The sequence below is a fragment of the Penicillium psychrosexuale genome, assembly GCF_028828465.1.
Source record: "Penicillium psychrosexuale strain IBT 29551 chromosome Unknown utg000002l, whole genome shotgun sequence".
NCBI classification, from domain to species: domain Eukaryota; kingdom Fungi; phylum Ascomycota; class Eurotiomycetes; order Eurotiales; family Aspergillaceae; genus Penicillium; species Penicillium psychrosexuale.
In genome coordinates, this window is record NW_026643187.1 from 7,121,828 (window position 1) to 7,138,593 (window position 16,766).

General features: G+C 49.9%; 11 protein-coding genes across 11 annotated transcripts; 5 read left to right on the plus strand and 6 right to left on the minus strand.

The window, feature by feature from the left end:
* Positions 1 to 269: 269 nt before the first annotated feature.
* Positions 270 to 917, minus strand: N7518_003807 (Bromodomain associated domain protein; the record flags this gene model as incomplete). Its single annotated transcript, XM_057184734.1, has 1 exon — positions 270 to 917. One exon carries the CDS (start codon positions 915 to 917, stop codon positions 270 to 272), a length of 648 nt encoding a protein of 215 aa, XP_057046184.1.
* A 739-nt stretch (positions 918 to 1,656) lies between these two features.
* N7518_003808 (uncharacterized protein) lies at positions 1,657 to 2,448 on the minus strand (the record flags this gene model as incomplete). The annotated part of the gene is made up of 1 exon (XM_057184735.1): positions 1,657 to 2,448. The coding sequence occupies one exon, from the start codon at positions 2,446 to 2,448 to the stop codon at positions 1,657 to 1,659; it is 792 nt and encodes a 263-aa protein (XP_057046185.1).
* A 193-nt stretch (positions 2,449 to 2,641) lies between these two features.
* N7518_003809 (transcription initiation factor TFIID subunit 7 family protein) lies at positions 2,642 to 4,063 on the plus strand (the record flags this gene model as incomplete). Its single annotated transcript, XM_057184736.1, has 1 exon — positions 2,642 to 4,063. One exon carries the CDS (start codon positions 2,642 to 2,644, stop codon positions 4,061 to 4,063), a length of 1,422 nt encoding a protein of 473 aa, XP_057046186.1.
* Positions 4,064 to 4,262: 199 nt separating this feature from the next.
* N7518_003810 (uncharacterized protein) lies at positions 4,263 to 4,886 on the minus strand (the record flags this gene model as incomplete). The annotated part of the gene is made up of 1 exon (XM_057184737.1): positions 4,263 to 4,886. The coding sequence occupies one exon, from the start codon at positions 4,884 to 4,886 to the stop codon at positions 4,263 to 4,265; it is 624 nt and encodes a 207-aa protein (XP_057046187.1).
* A 797-nt stretch (positions 4,887 to 5,683) lies between these two features.
* On the plus strand, positions 5,684 to 6,949 carry N7518_003811 (uncharacterized protein; the record flags this gene model as incomplete). The annotated part of the gene is made up of 5 exons (XM_057184738.1): positions 5,684 to 5,950; positions 6,013 to 6,193; positions 6,254 to 6,426; positions 6,480 to 6,579; positions 6,627 to 6,949. The coding sequence occupies 5 exons, from the start codon at positions 5,684 to 5,686 to the stop codon at positions 6,947 to 6,949; spliced, it is 1,044 nt and encodes a 347-aa protein (XP_057046188.1).
* An 88-nt stretch (positions 6,950 to 7,037) lies between these two features.
* N7518_003812 (uncharacterized protein) lies at positions 7,038 to 7,310 on the minus strand (the record flags this gene model as incomplete). Its single annotated transcript, XM_057184739.1, has 1 exon — positions 7,038 to 7,310. One exon carries the CDS (start codon positions 7,308 to 7,310, stop codon positions 7,038 to 7,040), a length of 273 nt encoding a protein of 90 aa, XP_057046189.1.
* Positions 7,311 to 7,726: 416 nt separating this feature from the next.
* On the plus strand, positions 7,727 to 8,901 carry N7518_003813 (zinc-dependent alcohol dehydrogenase; the record flags this gene model as incomplete). Its single annotated transcript, XM_057184740.1, has 3 exons — positions 7,727 to 7,872; positions 7,936 to 8,663; positions 8,717 to 8,901. 3 exons carry the CDS (start codon positions 7,727 to 7,729, stop codon positions 8,899 to 8,901), a joined length of 1,059 nt encoding a protein of 352 aa, XP_057046190.1.
* Positions 8,902 to 10,956: 2,055 nt separating this feature from the next.
* N7518_003814 (uncharacterized protein) lies at positions 10,957 to 11,181 on the plus strand (the record flags this gene model as incomplete). The annotated part of the gene is made up of 1 exon (XM_057184741.1): positions 10,957 to 11,181. One exon carries the CDS (start codon positions 10,957 to 10,959, stop codon positions 11,179 to 11,181), a length of 225 nt encoding a protein of 74 aa, XP_057046191.1.
* A 483-nt stretch (positions 11,182 to 11,664) lies between these two features.
* On the plus strand, positions 11,665 to 13,332 carry N7518_003815 (pH-signaling protein PalC; the record flags this gene model as incomplete). The annotated part of the gene is made up of 2 exons (XM_057184742.1): positions 11,665 to 12,993; positions 13,066 to 13,332. The coding sequence occupies 2 exons, from the start codon at positions 11,665 to 11,667 to the stop codon at positions 13,330 to 13,332; spliced, it is 1,596 nt and encodes a 531-aa protein (XP_057046192.1).
* Positions 13,333 to 13,816: 484 nt separating this feature from the next.
* N7518_003816 (putative NADH-ubiquinone oxidoreductase 12 kda subunit) lies at positions 13,817 to 14,292 on the minus strand (the record flags this gene model as incomplete). The annotated part of the gene is made up of 2 exons (XM_057184743.1): positions 13,817 to 13,902; positions 14,067 to 14,292. 2 exons carry the CDS (start codon positions 14,290 to 14,292, stop codon positions 13,817 to 13,819), a joined length of 312 nt encoding a protein of 103 aa, XP_057046193.1.
* Positions 14,293 to 14,833: 541 nt separating this feature from the next.
* N7518_003817 (putative alpha-1,6-mannosyltransferase subunit) lies at positions 14,834 to 16,604 on the minus strand (the record flags this gene model as incomplete). The annotated part of the gene is made up of 3 exons (XM_057184744.1): positions 14,834 to 15,783; positions 15,839 to 16,310; positions 16,455 to 16,604. The coding sequence occupies 3 exons, from the start codon at positions 16,602 to 16,604 to the stop codon at positions 14,834 to 14,836; spliced, it is 1,572 nt and encodes a 523-aa protein (XP_057046194.1).
* Between the last annotated feature and the right edge of the window lie 162 nt (positions 16,605 to 16,766).

The following is a 16,766-nucleotide window of genomic DNA, read 5'->3' on the forward strand; positions in this document are numbered from 1 at the left end:
GGGGCCGTTTGTCCTTCGAATGGAGCGTAAATATCAAAGATAATCCGGACTCAAGAACTGACCGGGAAGGTGACATGTCGGGTTGGTCTGGGCACACTTGTGCAGTACTTTGGTGGTTCAAATAAGGAAGTGCAGACATGAAAGAGAATCTGACCGGAAGGACTGACCGGAAGTGACATGTCGGCTCAGGTCTGGGCACATTCGTGACGTAGAGGTTCAACTTTGCTACTCTTTCAAAGTCAAGCAATTCATGACGCGCGTGGTGCTCTTCACGCCGCCATCGCTTCATCATCAGAAAGAATACTCGGTGCGCTGCTCACACCTGAACTGTCGCTGTCCGTCACTTCTGAAGCCCGGGCACGAACCTGCACACCCCAGTCTTGGATGCTGGGGACACCACCCTCAATGACGACAGGGTGTTCCTCGGCACTCTTTCCTAGAACAGTTCCAGCGTAGCGCGACTCCTCGCCAGTCTTACTGTGTTTCTTCTTCAATGCAGTCAGGTAATCCTCCTTCTCGACGGCGTCAGGGTCCACCATGTCACCCTCGCTGGGCACAAAGCCGGCAACGCGTCGGATTTCACGGTGGGCGGGGCCAGTGATCCAGCCGAGGAAGGCATCAAGACCGCGCATATCTTCTTTCCCCTGCCATTCCTCTTCCCATTCACGTAGTTGTGGTCGTATGGCGCCTGCGTCCTGCAGAGCTTGGTAGATGTCTTCGAGGTCGGGAACTGGGTCGTATGGGTGCGCATTTGCGGCATGCTCGGCTGCAGCTGACGCGAGAATAATCAGATATCGCCCAGTCAGGTCCTGGATAGACTCCAAGACTGAGGGGCGTGTTGAGTGGAAGCCTTGAGCACGGAGGATTTGGATGATCGGAGGGCGGAGGAGAGCGTTATGAAGGTTCGGGCCCGACATTCTGCAGAATATATCGGCGAAGAAGGTAGAGAGAGTAGATGGACGTGAAATAAAAATGTAGAAGAAAAAAGTAAAGGAGTGTTGAAGTGTACAGGCGACTGAGTGCGCCATCGGGGCATAACCCTCTCATTGGTTAATATTGCCGGCAGTATTTTGACAAGTACATGTAGCTACGTTAAAAGTGTAGTATAACTACATCGGCTTGTCTACCGTGTATATACTATCTAAGTGCATTTTACTATGCAACTATATGCTGTGTTGAACCAGTTTTTTTCTTCTTCTTTTCTTAAGCCACATAATGGTAGTATCAAAATCATTCAAAAAGTACCGTAGTATAAAAGACACCCAAAAAGACATATACAATATGGAGTAATAATGCCATACATCGCATACTAATTACAGCCAACATTAGACATACCTAAAGTATTTTAGCAGGTTGTGTCGCTGGATAAAGATTGTAAAGCGATATACAACGCGTACGACATAAGGTGTCCCATATAGAATCAAAAGATACACCGGAGTGAAAAGAGGGATGAGTTCTTTATAAGCTTCAAGATCAAATAGTTACACCATGATGAAGTACAACTAACTACTCCGTATAGGTATAAAATTAGTATACAGGCCTCGGGAAGGCGGTGATTTGGGGCGGTAAGGTAGTATCCAAGAGAGCTACCTACGCCGGTAGCATACTTAGTCGCCCGTAAAAGTGTCGAAGAGACAGAGAGGCGATGTGACAGGGTTAAGTGTCAAGAGAATTGTGAAAAGCCCATATCTGATGTGCTAGGCTTTCCATGCCGACACGAGTCATGACAAAATCACTCTTATTCTGCGGTCTGGGCTGGCAATGGATGTCTTCGAAGGGAATGCAGATGCTCCCTTGAATATGGTCACAACCTGGCGCCGGATCTTTGGTGATCTCCATATTCTGCACCAGGAAGGGAATCCCACGCTCGTTGCTTTTCCATTGCGCAATCGTGATTCTTCCCTGCAGTACTTTGATACTGAGTACAACATTCACTTCTCCGTTGCTTTGGTTCAGCCAAAACATCATGTCGTCCTCGAGCTTTGCTGGTATCTCCTCGCATGCTACCTCAACTGCTATGCTGGGCCATTTGGTGTCAAAATGAGTCGGCCTCCAGGAACAATCGGCCCTCTTGATCCGCCCTGAATTGCCTCGGACTGACGTTGAACCCGTAGGAAGGAGTATATAATCTTTCTCCATTATTCCATTCCAACATTCGACCATGCCGACGAACGAACCGATTGCCACTGAATGTGCATCAGTCTCGAGTCTGATAAGAGCATGGTTAATGGAAGGGTCGTAGCTCTCGCATGATTGTGCGAGCAGATTTTCTTCAACATTCATATTATCAAGGAAGGAACGCTCATCCATAATAAAAATAATATAAGGGTTAGATAACTCTGTATCCTGTCCATGTGGCTCCAGTTCCTGATCTAGAATTTGAAGAGCATCTTCAATTCCCTTAAACTCAAATTTTGGGGTCGTAGAAGGAAGGCCGTGTTCAAACATGATGGATGTGAAATGTGAGAGAAATTTCAATGGGTTGTAAGAGAAGTTATAGTCCCCAAAATGACACAATAGGATGGACATGGTGCCTATTATGTAAATGTGCGGTAACCGCCCCGGTGGAACCTCACTTCCTCACTTCCTCCACTCACCTTACTCACCTTACCCTGCTACCAGGTATCATCATATCGCCACTATGCCGCCTTTAAAAATAAAATTCTCCAGGAGGCCAGATCCGCCAGAAGAACCAGCGCCTATACCTGCACCCGTGCCTGCGCCTGCGCCTGCTCCCCCAGCCGAAACTCCCCAAGCCCCCCGCAAGATCACACTCAAGATCGCACGAAAACCACACCCCGAGAGTGAAGAGAAACCAAAGAAGAAGAAGTCAACAAAGAAGCGACCAGCTGAAACTGCCGCACTGCCCGAGCTTGACCACGAACCCGAACCCGAGACGAGCCAGCAAGTCCCCAAGCGGATAAAGCTGATCCCATCCAAGAAGCCTGCCTTGCAGTCAATCCGCATCAAAAATAAAGGAATCGTTCCCAACCGACCAGTAGGTGTTGGGTATGACTCTGAAGCCTCGGACACCGAACTTGATCCGTCCATCGAAGAACAATTCATCTTACGGATGCTCCCCGGAGAGGACTGCGATATTATAAGAAAAGTAATCAACGACAGGACATTCAAGAATGGTGACGTCGGGATCAAACCCCTCACACGGGAGGGCCGGCGCTCCATCGTGAATGTTCGGGGCCACCAATATGCGGCAGCTCTCGTGGATCTACCCTGCATCATCGAGGGCATGAAGAGCTGGGACCGACGAGGCTGGTACAAGTCAGCAGATATCTGTCAAATGCTCTTGGTTCTCGGACGCGTCAACAGTGACCAAGAAGCTATGGAATACCCACTCCCCCCGGGCGTTGACTCTCCCGATGAAAAGACACTTCAATACGCACACGGTATCGCACCACCCCTCCGTTGGGTTCGCAAGCGGCGTTTCCGCGACCGCGTCAGCACCCGCACGATCGAACAAGTTGAAAAGGCCGTGGAAGAACTCATGGCCCAGGACGACAATTCGATTTTCCCTCCCAAGTTCGAGTTGGTGGACAGCACATCCCTGAATCGCGTCGAGGGCTTGGTACAATCAGGAGGCTACGGGGATGAATACGACGATGAGCAGGATGCATACGGTGAAGCGGAAGAAGAGATGATGGACGACTTCGAGGATGCCCTTGCTGCCGAGATGGAAGCAGCATTGGCTGCCGGGGATGATGAGGCACCGGGAGCACCCGTGCAGGCACACACTACGTCCCAGTCGTTCACACCAGCTGGAGGACCGACCGAACGCGGCGACACCTCTGCGGATGAGAGCAACATCTCCGACGAGGACGAGGAAGATGAGCTGGATGACGACCAAATCGAGCAGCAACAACAGCTCCAGCAGCAGCGCGAGGAAGTCGCCGAGCTGGAAGCTCTTATCAAAACCGAGACCGCACAGTGGGAGAAGGTGCAGAATCATATTTTGCGCAACAAGATGGGCCGACGGATCCAGGAACTGAAGAAGGACCTGCAACTGAAGAAGGTCTCTATGGGCATGCCAGCCGGGGACGATATCTGAGCTCCCGTTTCACATCCTATGTTCAGTGGGATTTTCGGCGTTACCATTTCATAATCATACCCAGTTTGTCCGACCGAATGCGAGTGCGGTCTCTATGTTGATACAAGCAGCCTTAGCTAGCTCGAAATAATGAAAGTTATGTCCAAACATTAACAACCAGATAAACCACGCTCCTTCCATCGCCACTTTCAGTATCTCTTTACTCCGCACTTACCACCGGATCACCAGTAGCCTCTTTAACCGCCTCCTCCACATCCAACTTCTCATCCCGTTCCAACTTTTCTCGCCTGGCAGCCTCCCTCTCCGCAACCTCCGCGTCCGCCCCAGGCTCACCCGGACTCCTCCCAACCCTCTCACCAAGAATACGATCATGCTCAGCCCTCTTCGATCCCAAATTCGCCGCCAGATCATCTGCTTCCCCGAAACCAGGATGGCCAGGCCCACCCGCACTCCCAACAGGGCCAGCATGAGCACCAGCCTGCGCGCGCTGCATCCCCATCCCCTTCCGCTGAACCGCGTCCGCAATATACCCCTCCGCGGGCTGCTCCTCCACGCCGTATTCTAAATCGACGTCCGGCGCATTGTGGAGTTCCTGTTCGTGTTGCTGGTGCTGTGCGCTCAGATGGGCTCGTGCTTCGTCACTTGAGGGCTGGGACTCTGCTGTGCGTTTAATTGCCCCGACTGTGTCGCCGTGGTGTCGGCTTGCTTCGGTGCTTGCTCGTTGCTCTTGTGGCGTGTGTGAGACGGGATTCGAGGACTGCGCGTAGGCGGCTTGTTTGGGGGGTTGGGCGGTTTGGGCGGCGGTTTGGGAGCGGGTCTGCATGGTGATACAATGGAATCTAGATTTATGTTTTGGAAATTGGATTTGGTCAAGGTATGAGAGATTAAGGAGTATGGAGTAAGTATAGCTCAAGAGCTGGATAACCGGCTGAAGAAAGTGACAGCTGAGTACCCACTTGTGACGTCAGCGTCTTCGACCAATGAGAGGGCGTGGAAGTGCAACCCTAAGGATAGTCGCGACAAGATTTGGTTGGCTCAATGGCACGGAGTAGTCTTGTTAGATGTCTTTTGTGTATAGATCTCTTTTTCCTTTCTTCGTTTTAAGATAGCCGGTAGAGAGAGTCGAAAAATGCTTAATTTACTTTTCCATGTATAACTTGAATCCACTCTACAACATAGGGGGTAAATCAACTGCACAAAGTACTTTGTCCTCGGCACTTCTGTACTAACTCAATAAGTGCGACCCAGCAAGGCTACCGAATCAACGACAATCGCCTTATTCTGCACAGATCGTCGTATTGACCCAGACTGCCGGGACTCCAAGCCCCCAACACGAACAGTATCAGTATCTCATCCCGTCTACCCCCGTCCATGTGGCGCCACTACCACCTGCTTCTAGACTAACTCCAACTGTAATTCCAAGTAATCTAACTAATCAGACTAATCAGACCGCCCCGGAAGTATGTCACCCAACCCCCTAACCCACTTCGACATCGTCCGAGGCATGAATTGGGGTGAGGGGAACATTGTGTGACCCAGTCCCTCCCCACTCGTTTCTCGCGATGTTCTTCTCCTGTCTTTCACACAGGCTGAACGCAGAACCCTCTCGGTATCTTACTCATGGCTGAACAGCTCTACTACCTGCCGCGCGGCTCGCGCATCCTGGTCACCGGCGCGAACGGCTTCATTGGGAGCAATGTCGTTCACAGTCTGCTTGAACTAGGCTTCAAGGTTCGTGGGACTGTCCGCGCACCGAAACCATGGCTCGATGAGATGTTCCGCGGGAAGTTCGGGCGGGACTCGTATGAGTCTGTTATCCTTGCTAACTTTGAGAACGTGGATACTCTCGTTGGTATAATGGATGGTGTATCCGGGGTGGCGCATGTGGTATGTATTCGGCGGTGGAATTAGTCGATGAGGGTATGTGCTAATGACATTGGGTTGTGTAGGCATCAGATGTTAGCTTCAGTGCGAATCCGGAAGAGGTTGTGCCGTGGGTGTTGAGAGCTGTTCATAATGTGCTGGAGGCTGCATCGAGAAATTTTGCTATCCGGCGGGTTGTCATGACCTCTTCTGCGGTCACGGCGTTGTTTCCGGAGCCAAATAAGGAGGGTGTTGTTGTTCGTGAGGGTGAGAGACCAGTTCTTGGAGAAGAAAAGGGAAGGATGTATTGGTTAATATTGTATCTAGACTCCTGGAATGACGAGGCTATCAAGCTAGCCTATGATTCGGATGCTCCACCACTTGTGAAGGGCCTTTACACTTATGCTGCCTCCAAGACCGAGGGAGAGAAGGCAGCATGGAGATGGATGGAGAAGAACAAGCCAGGCTTCCAATTCAACACCGTGTTGCCGGATTTTACCGTGAGTTGTATACCCGGATGACAGGCCAAACCTATGATATTGACTTCGAATAGCTCGGGAGAATCCTACATGAACAGATCCACGGCTCGACAATGGGCTGGGTCACTGGCCTACCAAAAGGTGACACACGGATTTTCGAGACATTTGTGCCGCGTAAGTTGACACTGCTTAGATTGTTCGATTATTGCTGATATAAACAGAATACTTCTGCGATGTTATCGATATTGCGCGTCTCCACGTAGCGGCCCTCCTCGACCCAAATACAGTCTCTCGTCGACTCTTCGGATTTGCAGCTCCGATCAACCTCACTGATGTAATCTCAGTCGTTCGAAAGCTCCAGCCTAATAATACATTGATTCCTGAACCTCCTGTTGACGAGGGCCGTGATCTGAGTGAGGTTATCCCGGCGAAGGAAGCAGAAAAGCTCCTACGGGAATTCTGTGGGCGAAAAGGGTGGACTTCGTTGGAGGATAGTATTGCCCAGGGACTTGAGGTGTCTCGAAAACCGTTGTGTTCGTTGTAACGTCCCATTTATTTTGCAAATACAATAAGAAATCTTCAAGTTGTTGAGCCGAGCAATAGTACAAAAGAGGTGACATTCTCCCGAGATCTCACTCTGCAGTTTCCGACTTTGCGTAAACTGCTACTGCCTTCTTTCTCGCTTTCTTCACCGTCAACGGTGTTGAGGCTTTTTCTTGAGACAATTTGTAGGCATTTTGGCTGCATGTAACACGCCCGACTGTTGACTTCGAGAGCCCTCTATCGACACCTGCCGCAATAGCAGCCCAGCTGGGTCGATCATCTTTCTTCATCAAGCGCGCAATGTAAGATGTAGTCTGGTCATTCACCTTAGGAGGACAGCCTGTTCTGGGCTTTGAAGACATATCTTTGCGTTCTTGAAGACGCGTTTTCGAGCGGTAAACCGTGGATCACGCGACGCGTAGATCTATGGCAATTTTGATGGCTGAATCCTCATTTTGAAGGGCTTTGATAATTGCTGCACGTGTTATTTCTGAACACTCGGTACTGGGAGCTGGCTTTTTGGCTTTGTTGATTGAGCCATGGTTACGTGGTGAAGTATCGTTGGAATGATACTGTCACTACTTGCCGATATCCTGACCGAAAAGAATCAGTTACCTCGGCAAACATCTACATATGTGCTCGACCAAAATGTATCCAAACCAGGCTTCAATATCGGTGATTCTTATCACAAAAAGAAAAAAGCGTGGTTAAAGTGTAACAAACCATTGGGAATATCAACCACGGATTTAACGCCCCTCAGCAAAAACCACTCCTATCAATGGCAAATTCCACACCCACGCTACAGCAAGCTGCGGTGGTGCAAAACCCAGGAGAAAATGCAACTATCACTCTTCAGAATGACATACCCGTCGCAAGTCCGGGACAAAATGAAGTTCTCGTCAAATTAACTTGCACCGGCTTGTGGTAAGCGCTTACATTCCGAAATGAATTCATCCTCGAAAAACTAACTCAATACCCATCAAAAAGCCGCTCAGAACTCCGCGCTGTGCTGGCTTGGGGCGCATACAACTCCATCATCGGCCACGAAGGAGTCGGAACTGTAGTGAAAGCAGGGCCCGATGTCTCGGAGTCCCTTCTCGGCGAACGAGTCGGCGTCAAATGGCTCTACAGTGCATGCAACGAATGCTCGGTCTGCAAGCGGGGATTCCCAAACTATTGCGCACAGCAGCTCAATACAAGTCGCCATGTCCCGGGGACATTGCAGCAGTATGTTATCGCCGATGCGAGGTTCCTGACCTTGATCCCCGGGGGCGTAGCCGATGAAGTTGCAGCACCGCTACTGTGCGCTGGACTTACGATGGTTGGTGCTTTGTCGAAACTTGATCATGAGCTGCAGGTGGGTGACTTTATTGTTATTTCGGGGTCTGGGGGAGGTTTGGGCCATATTGGGGTGCAGATTGCATCCAGGATTAAAAACTTGCGTGTTATTGCGGTTGATAGTGGTGATGATAAGAGAGCATTGAGTTTGGAGTCCGGTGCGGAGGTTTTCTTTGATTACAAGGCTGAAGATGTGGTTGCTCGAGTGCGTGAGTTCACTGGAGAGGGCGCGCATGCGACAATCGTCGTGCCGGGTACGAAGGAAGCATTGCAGATAGCGCCTAACCTGGTGAGAAACATGGGTTTTGTTGTGAATGTTGGGTTGCCGCCGAATGACTTGGATATTCCTCTTTCGGCTACACTTTGCACAGCGAGAGGTAAGATGACGGTGGTCTCATGGTCAATCATATACTAACTCTCGCAATGATAGGTCTCACCTTTATAGGGTCATCTGTGGGTACGGAGGATCAATTGACCGGCTTGCTGCAAGCTGCAGCTGCTGGAAAGATCGCACCATCGATCGAAGTCTTTGATTTCTCGGACGTGCCGACTTTGATAGAGAAGCTAAGGGATGATGGTATTACGGGACGAGCAGTGATCACTTTGCCACAGTAACTTGACATTCCATATTTCAATTTTAAGCAAATTGATAAGAGAGCAAAGAGGAGAAGAGGAGAGTTGCTGTATTCAATATAAGCAAAAAGAAGCCAGCTACTTCTATCAAGTCATGAAAATATATTTCCAAAAAGACATCGTAGTGTTACCAGAGGTATAACGTCCCTAACTAATTAACATCTTGGGGTCAGGTCAGGTCATTAAAGTATTACGTTCAGTAAAGTAGCTTTGTGTATATAATGACCAAATCATTTCCAATTCTCCTGTCAGACAACTTGACCACCCCTGCTCCGGGTGTCAAAACCTGAACCCAACCAACCTACTTCTTGATCTGGAGGACCGGTGATGATACTGGAGCAATCCAACAATGAATTGATTCCGGCAGACGTTGTTTTTGTCTACTGGACGATGAAACAATTAATCTCAATGAGTGGCTTGTATTCTTGTAAAGATAAGTTCTAGCTCATATCCATTGAGCCAACGGTCGTCCCAACCGTCACTACCTCCATTGACGGACTGCCTTATGAATCTCATGAATTTGCTTCGACCCAGAGACCGATATCCTGCCCATTCATATATGGGAATAGTTGGGATGCTTGTATATCTTCTTCGTCGGTATAGTCATACAGAACAGGACACCAAATTCATGGCTTGGTAAGGTGACTGGCATTATAGGCTTTGATCATATCTGCCCGAAGGTTGCCTTGTTGGCTTGTGTCGCGATTCCCGTTACCTATGCCTTTGATAGCGATAACCATGCACAATGAGCTCATGATCCTCCTCCTCTATTGCATTACAAGATTCGGTATCTCCATTCTGACGACAAGTTTGTTGATGGAAGGATCATAGCTCTTGCAAAATTCATTGCGTCATGGTGATTCTTCCCCGTTTGTGTACTCTGATGCTGAGTACAACATCGACTTCTCGTTGCTTTTGTTCAGCCAAAAATTCATATCTTCCACAAGTTTTGCTTGGGCTTCTGAACAGTTTACCTCCCTTGAACTCTTTCACGGTTTGACTCCGGAATCTTGGCTGTATCCATCTTCTGGACTGGGAAGCAATTCCACGCTCTCTTCGGGTTTCCCCTGTGATCTTTCCTCGTTTGTGTACTTTGACACTGAGAGCAACCTTTGATTGTCCGCTACTTTCATTAAGCGAAGCTGGAGATCGTTCTCAAGCTTCGCCCGTGATTCAGGTGAAGATGGGGAGAGAAGTAAGAAGTGGGAATCAATCTGGGAGGGTTTATATAGTTCTTCGGTGGTCATATGACCTTGTACTTTAGTCTAACCTACCCCGGTCAACGAAATTAGGTACCTTTTGTATGTTATACTAATGCAAATGGTACTTTCTTATACCCTCTTGGAAGTAAGTGACGAATAACCAACTACCGAGCAACGTAACTATTGCCACTACTCTTGATGAAGTATATAACTTCTCTTACAACTTACTGAAATTCGTCTCACATTTAACATCATGTCTGAACACGGTCTCCCTTCTACGACCCCAGAATATGAGTTTAAGGGAATTGAGGATTCTCTTCCGATTTTAGATCAGGAACAGGACCAATATGAAAGGAATATGGAGCTGTCTAACCCATATTTAATTTTTATTATAGATGAGCGTTCCTTCCTTGATAATATGAATGTTAAAGAAAAATCTGCTCGCACAATCATGCGAGAGCTACGACCCTTCTATCAACCATGCTCTTATCAGACTCGAGACCCAAAACCACGATACAGCAGCGGCAGCTTTTGATATAATATTCCAGGACTAGGTAAATACCTGCAACGATAATGATTCTCTTATCGCTACACTCACAGAAACCTACAGAAGTGGTACGGGGAAGCATAAGCGTGCGGATCGCTCGTGGCGCCTGTTCTCTCAAGTAGGTGGCCGATCAACGAAATGGCCCGCCTTGGTGGTTGAAGTTGCGTGGTCTGAGCCACGGACAAAGCTTGCAAACGATGTCAAGTTTTGGTTGACACAGTCCAACGGAGAGGTCAAGGTCGCGCTTACGCTCACGATACACCCTCGCGGAAGGATCGTACTGGAAGAATGGAAAGTCATCGGGGCCGACCAAACTCCTACCCCTTGCCAGAGATTGAGATTGTTCAAAAACCTGCCCCAAATTGTGAAAAGACCACAGGCAGCCTTAAAGTGCCATTCGAAGATCTCTACATGAGGTCGAAACAGCCGAATGAAACCGACCTCGTTATGACCACCGGCGCCATGGAACGTTTGGCAATGTTCGTTTGGAATAATCAGTTTGGCGATGTGTGAGGTCGGCCTGTTCTCATGAATTCTCTGCTTTGTACCTTCAATATCGAAGGCAGTCAAGACTTACAATAACCGTGCATCAACGTAGAAGAATCTGCATCGTAATATAGGAGCCAAGAGGTACAATTCTTTCCCCCTACTCTATACAAAAGATATAAATCGTACGAAATCCAGCGACAAAATGCCCGAAAGTCCAAAGAAGAACGGAGTACTCCGTATTCAACTCCCATTTGAAGATAAGAAATATTGTAAAGTTTTGAATGTTCAGTTTCGATTCTCCATAATCGCGTACCTTTTGTATGGGGTTGCGATACAAAAGGTACTTCATGTCAAGGATTATTCAGGGTTTATTATCGTTGCCCGCGCCAACACCAGGAAGGTGTGCTGGGCGCTTGGCAGATTCCTTCGAAGGACGCTATGCACGGCGAGAGCAGTGACATCAGCTCCGATCCCCGATTCCTCCCTTCTTGAACTCCGTAATTCACCATGGTTTACGCATTTATCCTCCCAACCACCTCGCCTCTATCATTTCAATCATTCATCTCCTCTGCCACTCATCCATCCCTCCCCCAATCAGCCACAACAACCCGCCATGCACTCCGCCTCGCATTGAAGGCCCACAAGCGCCTACCCCGCGGCCCGCGCCAGGATGCCCACCTACCCGCAGTTCTGTCCGCCTTGAACGAATACATCCCCTTCCTGTTCGCAATCTTAAATGGACTGAATGGTCGCTCTGTTACAGCGAATTCCCAAGACGCCTATACGACAGGGGGAACGAATCTCCGCGCCGAAGTAGTCGACATCACAGCCCATGCGGAGATAGAGTCGACATGGAGATATACGCTGTCATCCTCAGGCGGGTTGAATTTCGGGCCCGGGGGAAATAACACAAGCGGAAACGGTATCCGCACGCGGAATGGACGAGTCTCTGGCCGCGGCATCCACTTCGAATTGGCGTTTACGCTCACAACTCTGGGCTATGTACTGAGTAGGATGGCGCGCGCAGGAGTCGTCGCTACGCTATACGCACCGTCTACCCCGTCTGCGGAGGCTCGTACGGCTGCTGTCCAGACTGCGACACGGTATCTCCTACAGGCTAGCTCGGTGCATAATCTGCTCGCGTCCTCGCCGACTTTCACGGCAGCTACTGTGTCGACGGTACCGGATCTCGAGTCTGGTACGCAGTCTGCTCTGTCGTCTCTGGCCATGGCGGAGGCTACGTTACTGGCTGTTCTAAAGGATGATGCGTATGTTGTGGCGTGTATCCAATCGCGCAATCCGAATGATAAAGAGTGGATGGTCCGTGCACCTGAGATCCCGAAGGTGCGCGCTCTGCTATTTGCAAGACTATGTGTTCGTGCCGCAGAGTACGCCCAACAAGCGGCAGCAGGTCTAGGTGCAGTTGGGTCTACGTCTGGTCGTGCAGGCCGTGTGGATGAGGATTTGGTCCGCTATACAGGAGTCTTAGCTCGCGTTGCTCGGGCACGCGCCTGTCGATTCTTTGGTGTGGACGCTGAGCTATCAGGCAAAGTTGGTGAGGGTATTGCGTGGTTGCGAGCTGCACGCACTCCACTCGGCCTACGTGGAGCAGGGTCTTCGGAAGACGCTGCTAGCTCGGGAGGTTCTGCGAAGGGCGGACTGTCCCGTTTAAAGAGAGAGTGGACAGAGCGGCGCGAGGAGCGTCGAGTTACTAAGGACGCTGGCGGTAGTCGCAGCGACAAAGGTCCATTGGATGCGGGGGATGATGCTGGCCGTGATGAGGAGGGACGAGTCCTCGCGATGCTTGAGACGAATTGGGTGAAAATGAATGACACAGTAAGTTTGAATTCTTTACGTCACCCTAGCCCAAGTGAGTCTTAATATGTATGGCTTACTGACCCGATGCAGATGAACACACAGATCATTCCACCATCTGCACCATTGCTCTCTAATCTGCCTTCTGGTCGTGACATTCACTCTCCCCCGGCACCATACCAGCCCCCTTGTTTAGATGACGATCAACTCATGCGGATGCGTGCTCCACCAGATGAGAGAGATGACGTTCAATTCGGAAGTGACGATGATAGTGAAGACGATGCAGGACAGCCTGATGGCCGTGGACCTCCGGGTGCATTCCCGGACCGGAGTGCGACAGCCTCGACCGTTTATTATTGAACACGGATATACAAGTACATATAAGTACATAGCATGAGATACGGTGATTATACCGAAGTTAGCATTTACTTGGCGGTCCTAGGACGACAGGTGCCCGGTGAGGATACATTGGGATCTGAGGCCGCGTGTGGGTCTTTACTACGACCTTGAACAGCACTACAATATAGTAGAAGAAAAAGGAAGATCAAACAAAGTGATATTATGTACAGTACAAACGGACAAGAGCACAGAGGGTAATCTCCAGACCTCTTCTGCCATCTTTTCGTCTCCCCTCCGACGCGGACCCGATCTGGGTGGCTATAAGATCAAGATTGGACAGGATCGGATCGAAACCACGGGATTTCCGTCCAAAGCTGATCATTTCATCTCGGTATCATTTCATCTCGGTATCAAAATTGTAGAATCCCCGCGGTGTCGATATCAATCATCAAACCCGAGCCTCGAAACGCAATCGCATAGCTCAACACACAAAAGATATAAACACTTATTCCGGCTGTCCACCGAAGCGGTTCTTCTCCATGCCGAGGTAACCCCTAATCTTGCTCTCCTTGAGGAGCTCGAAGTACTTGTCTACAAAGGATATTAGGTCAGTACAACGCATCGCAATCACAACCAATCCAATCCTATCCAATTCGCGCTCAACCCAGTCATCCGGTATTTCAAAATTTAAAACCCAGAACGTTGGATCTCCTGGATATAGCGTAGACAGGATATATAATACGGAAACAACTCACCTCGGTAAACACCACACTTCTCAAGGTGGTTCACGCCCTCGCGCGCATAGCACTTGCCCAATTCCTCGCCGACGAGACGCGCCATCATGCTGCGGACCCACTGCTCGCGGATAATGGCATCGCGGGCGTTGTGGAGTGCGACGTTGTCCTCGAAGTCGACGCCTTCGTAGGTCGGGGCGACGGTGGGCTTCTTGGCGAGGAAGGCGGCGGACTCGGCGGTGGGCATTGCGGGTGGTTGGTTTGTGGGGATTGCGTTGAGGTGGGGTTTTGCTGGGGTGGTTGCTTGCTCGGGCGCTGGGCTGTGACGGCAAGGGTTGGGAGAGTGTTCTCTTGAAAGCTGCTTGATGCGGTCGTCGGCACGTTGATCTTGAAGGTTGGATTACGTGGTTTGTGATTGGGTGGATGGAGGGCGGTCAGGGTGGTGTTGTACGGGAGACGAGGGAGACCTTCTGCGCAGATCCCGCGGTCACGTGAATCTATACAATCCGAAAACGGTAGGTTAGAGTGAGCGAGGTTTCGATAATATTGGATTTTTATGTGGCTCAGATGAACTAGGGATTATTATGTTCAATGAGGAAATGACTTGCGAAAATATCATATTTTCAACGACCATGGTTGATCAAGATAATGCGGCATTACTAAAGCGATACATATACATACAAAACAAAACTTTAACACAAGACCTCCTATAATGCGAGGAATGACCACATGGATGTAGACCTGCCGTGGAAAGCATATGTGACGTGAATGGCATAAAACAATAAGGATCACTCATCCCCATCCACAACCTTCCCCGTCATTTGGTCGTATAGATCAACTACACCATCTCTCAATCGCTCCCAACCAGACCGGCCAAGCCAATTGCTCAGCTCGCGGTAGTAGTAGATTTCCGACCAGCAATCACGACCAAACATACACCCAGCCATGTTAACGACGAGGTCGTGTGCTGCCTGCTGATAGTGAACGACTGAATTCTCTCCGTCGCCGCATGCGCCAGGAGGGAAGGAATTGATGCTGCGTTGTGGTAAAAAGCCAACACCGCTCCGGACCCATGGTTGGCTCTGATATATGTACTCCAGAGCATCCTGTTCTTTGTGCTCCCATTCCATGTGCATCTGCTCGTACATGACGGGATCCCACCAGACATCGAGCAGCCGTTCGGTCCAAAGAGACCGTCGCAGGAAGAAAGATCCGAGATTGAAGCCGGAGCAGTCTTGTGTCAGAAGCATATTCAAAGAATCTGCCTTACCGTCGCCCTCGCGAGAACGACCGAGCTCATCGAGCCAGAACTCGGGTAGTGGATGGGTGATGTTGATTGGGTTATAGGCATTGATATCACGGTAGACGTGTGACTTGAGGTCATTGAATATATGGTGTTGGAGAGATGTGTCGTATTCCATGACCCAGGTGTTCAAGTCGAGCCACCAGAACCACTCTGCGTCTGGATACTTGCGCATGGCTTTGCGAATCACATCGCCCTTCTCCCAGCTCTCGCGCCATTCATGTGAATATCGCTTCTTGGCCAGCAAATTGGCTAGCTCGAGCTCGTAGCCCCATTTTTTCGCATATCTCTTCTTGTTCCATATGCTGTTGCGCTCAATGGCCCATTCACGGGCACCCTTCCACTCCATGACGCCTCCCTCCACATTCGATCCGAGTATGATGACGAACTTGCTCCCGCCGCCTATAGGCGACCTTCGGTATGTTTGGACAATGGCTGGAATACTGTTAGAATGTCACGTCGAAATAATATGGAATCAGCAATCACTTACTCGGCCAGCAAAACATATAGCCAATCCACACCAAGAATAGCGCCAATAATAGCCGGAACCGACCCCGGCGCACTGGTATGCGTAATGCGCCTAGCAGGCCACGCCCATTACCCGGACGGTTCCATTCCCGACCATAATCATCCTTGTCGACGTATCCCTGCGACGAAAGTCTTCTCAAGCTAGGAAATCGAGCGAAGATCTTGTGTCGTTGTCGAGAGAAGAAGCCGCTATTGCGTGTTGAGAATGATGGATACCCGCGCACCTCCTCGCTCTTCGCCTTGGCTTCAGCCCATGAAACGCTGCCTGGTGTGCCTGGCAATAATGAACCGGGCGATGGTTTATTCGGCGATGTGGTGCCGCTGCCCGGAACGAGTCCCGGGCTGGACCACCCCCGCCCGCGTGGGGAGAGGGCGACCGCGATAAGGTCATCGCAATGATCGGCGCTGAAGAATTGTTTGCTAGAGATCGATCGCTGTGAAATCTTGAGGCCATCGACCGGAGAGTAATTTCGAGCGAAGGGGGTTAATTCGTTGTGAGGTCAGAGTGACAGACAGGACGAGTGTGATGAAATTAGGAAAGAGGAGAGTTGGCAGTTAAGATACACAACACAATTCACCGTGGGGGCATTATACACCGGATTCGAGATGCGAGGAACTTGAGGCCGAATGCGGCACGTCTGTGCTGATTCCATGGCATTGGAGCAGGTGCGGGTTGACTTTCGGTCTTTCCCAGTGTTGAAGAGGGAAATTGGATTTTGATCTCGCATTAGTGTCAAAACTCGAAATCCTGAATGATTCCCAGGGTTCAATGACTCCTGCTGTATAGTTGACATACAGTTTAAGTCTAATTTAACCTACGAGCTACTCAATCAAGCGGAGATCAATTTGCGGAGCGCGGAGATCAGCTCCACATTCCTACATCTACTCGA